The sequence below is a fragment of the Fonticula alba genome, assembly GCF_000388065.1.
Source record: "Fonticula alba strain ATCC 38817 unplaced genomic scaffold supercont2.3, whole genome shotgun sequence".
Lineage (NCBI taxonomy): Eukaryota > Rotosphaerida > Fonticulaceae > Fonticula > Fonticula alba.
In genome coordinates, this window is record NW_009242973.1 from 2216626 (window position 1) to 2218091 (window position 1466).

General features: G+C 65.8%; 1 protein-coding gene across 1 annotated transcript; it reads left to right on the forward strand.

The window, feature by feature from the left end:
• Positions 1–1040: 1040 nt before the first annotated feature.
• Positions 1041–1376, forward strand: H696_02253 (30S ribosomal protein S5e; the record flags this gene model as incomplete). Its single annotated transcript, XM_009496155.1, has 1 exon — positions 1041–1376. One exon carries the CDS (start codon positions 1041–1043, stop codon positions 1374–1376), a length of 336 nt encoding a protein of 111 aa, XP_009494430.1.
• Between the last annotated feature and the right edge of the window lie 90 nt (positions 1377–1466).

Genomic DNA, 1466 nt, shown 5'->3' on the forward strand with positions numbered 1-1466 from the left:
CCCGCCGCACCCCGGTCTCTTCCCCGAGTGGAAGGGCGCGCCCGGGCAGTTGTGTGCGTGGGCGCCCCCCTCCCCCCCCGGCGCGCGGGGGGGGTCCCGTCTCAAGAGGCAACAGGCCGCTGGGCACTGCACCAGCCGTCCAGCCTCATCATTGTTGTGGTTTGTTGCTGTTTCTGCTCCGGCTCTCATCGCACAATTTTAATCGTATGTTTCTCTTTTGCCCTCTCCCCTCCCTCCCCCTCCCCCTCCCCCTCGCCACACTCTGCCTGCCTCCCCTCCCCGGCCCGCCCCGCCCGGTCTATATGTCGTCGGTCCTGTGTTCTTCTTCGCGAGGCGCGCGCACATGCACACACACACACACGTCCGATCGTTCCTCCTGTCAAGCCATGCCCCTCCGCGTGATGGCGGCTGGCCTGTGCAGTAGCCTTGCCGTCGCCGGGGAAGCATGCGCCGCGTGTCGCGCGATGCTCGCCGCCTCCCGCTTGGGCGCGACCTATCCCCCTCCTCAGCCCGGCCCACGGGGGGGGGATCACGCACGCCGGCCTCCTCTCTGTTCCCACCTCCCAGGCCTCTGATGGGTCCTCTCGCCCGCCCGCCCCCTCCACGGCGCGTGTATGCGCCTCCTCACCGCCGGTGACACGTGCGATCTCCGTGGAGCCGATGGCCAGGAGCCGGGAGGAGGCCGTGTGCTGTCCCTCGGCATGTGTCTGTGGATTTGCCCCCTACCGCCGCCTGCCCCTGTGGTGCCCATCGGATGTTCTTTCGAAGAAACTGCATCCGAAGTGCCTCGCACACAGGGGCGGCCCTTGCGGCTTGCGGGGCGGGGGCTGTGCGGGTGTCGTGTGTGCGCGCACGCGTGCGCGACCCGGCGCCAGGAGTGCCGGCTGTGTCGTGTCCCTCCCGATGCGGCCTCCCTCTGTCTCTTAAAGGGGAGGGGAAACGCCGTCCTCGCTCTGTCTACTCCCTTCCAGTTTGTATGCCCGCTTCTCGTACTCATTCCCTCTCGTCTCTCTCTCTCTCTCCCCCCTCCGCAATCAAAGATGGCCGATACCACCTCCACCGGCTTCGCCAACGAGATCAAGCTCTTCGGCAAGTGGTCTTTCGACGATATCCAGGTTAAGGATCTGTCCCTTGAGGACTACCTCGCCGTCAAGGTCAAGTCCGCCACCTACCTGCCCCACACCGCTGGCCGCTATGCTGCCAAGCGCTTCCGCAAGGCTCAGTGCCCCCTGGTCGAGCGCCTGACCAACTCCCTGATGCGCAAGGGCCGCAACAACGGCAAGAAGCTCCAGGCCATCCGCATTGTCAAGCACGCCTTCGACATCATCCACCTCATGACCGACAAGGTGCGTCTCGTCTTCCTCTCGCGCTCATGATCATCCTCGCTCCCTTTTCTCCCTGGCCCCCTAGTCCGAAGGGCGAGAGGAGTCCTGTGTCATGTGCAGCCCCCCTCGCGCGCGCATACA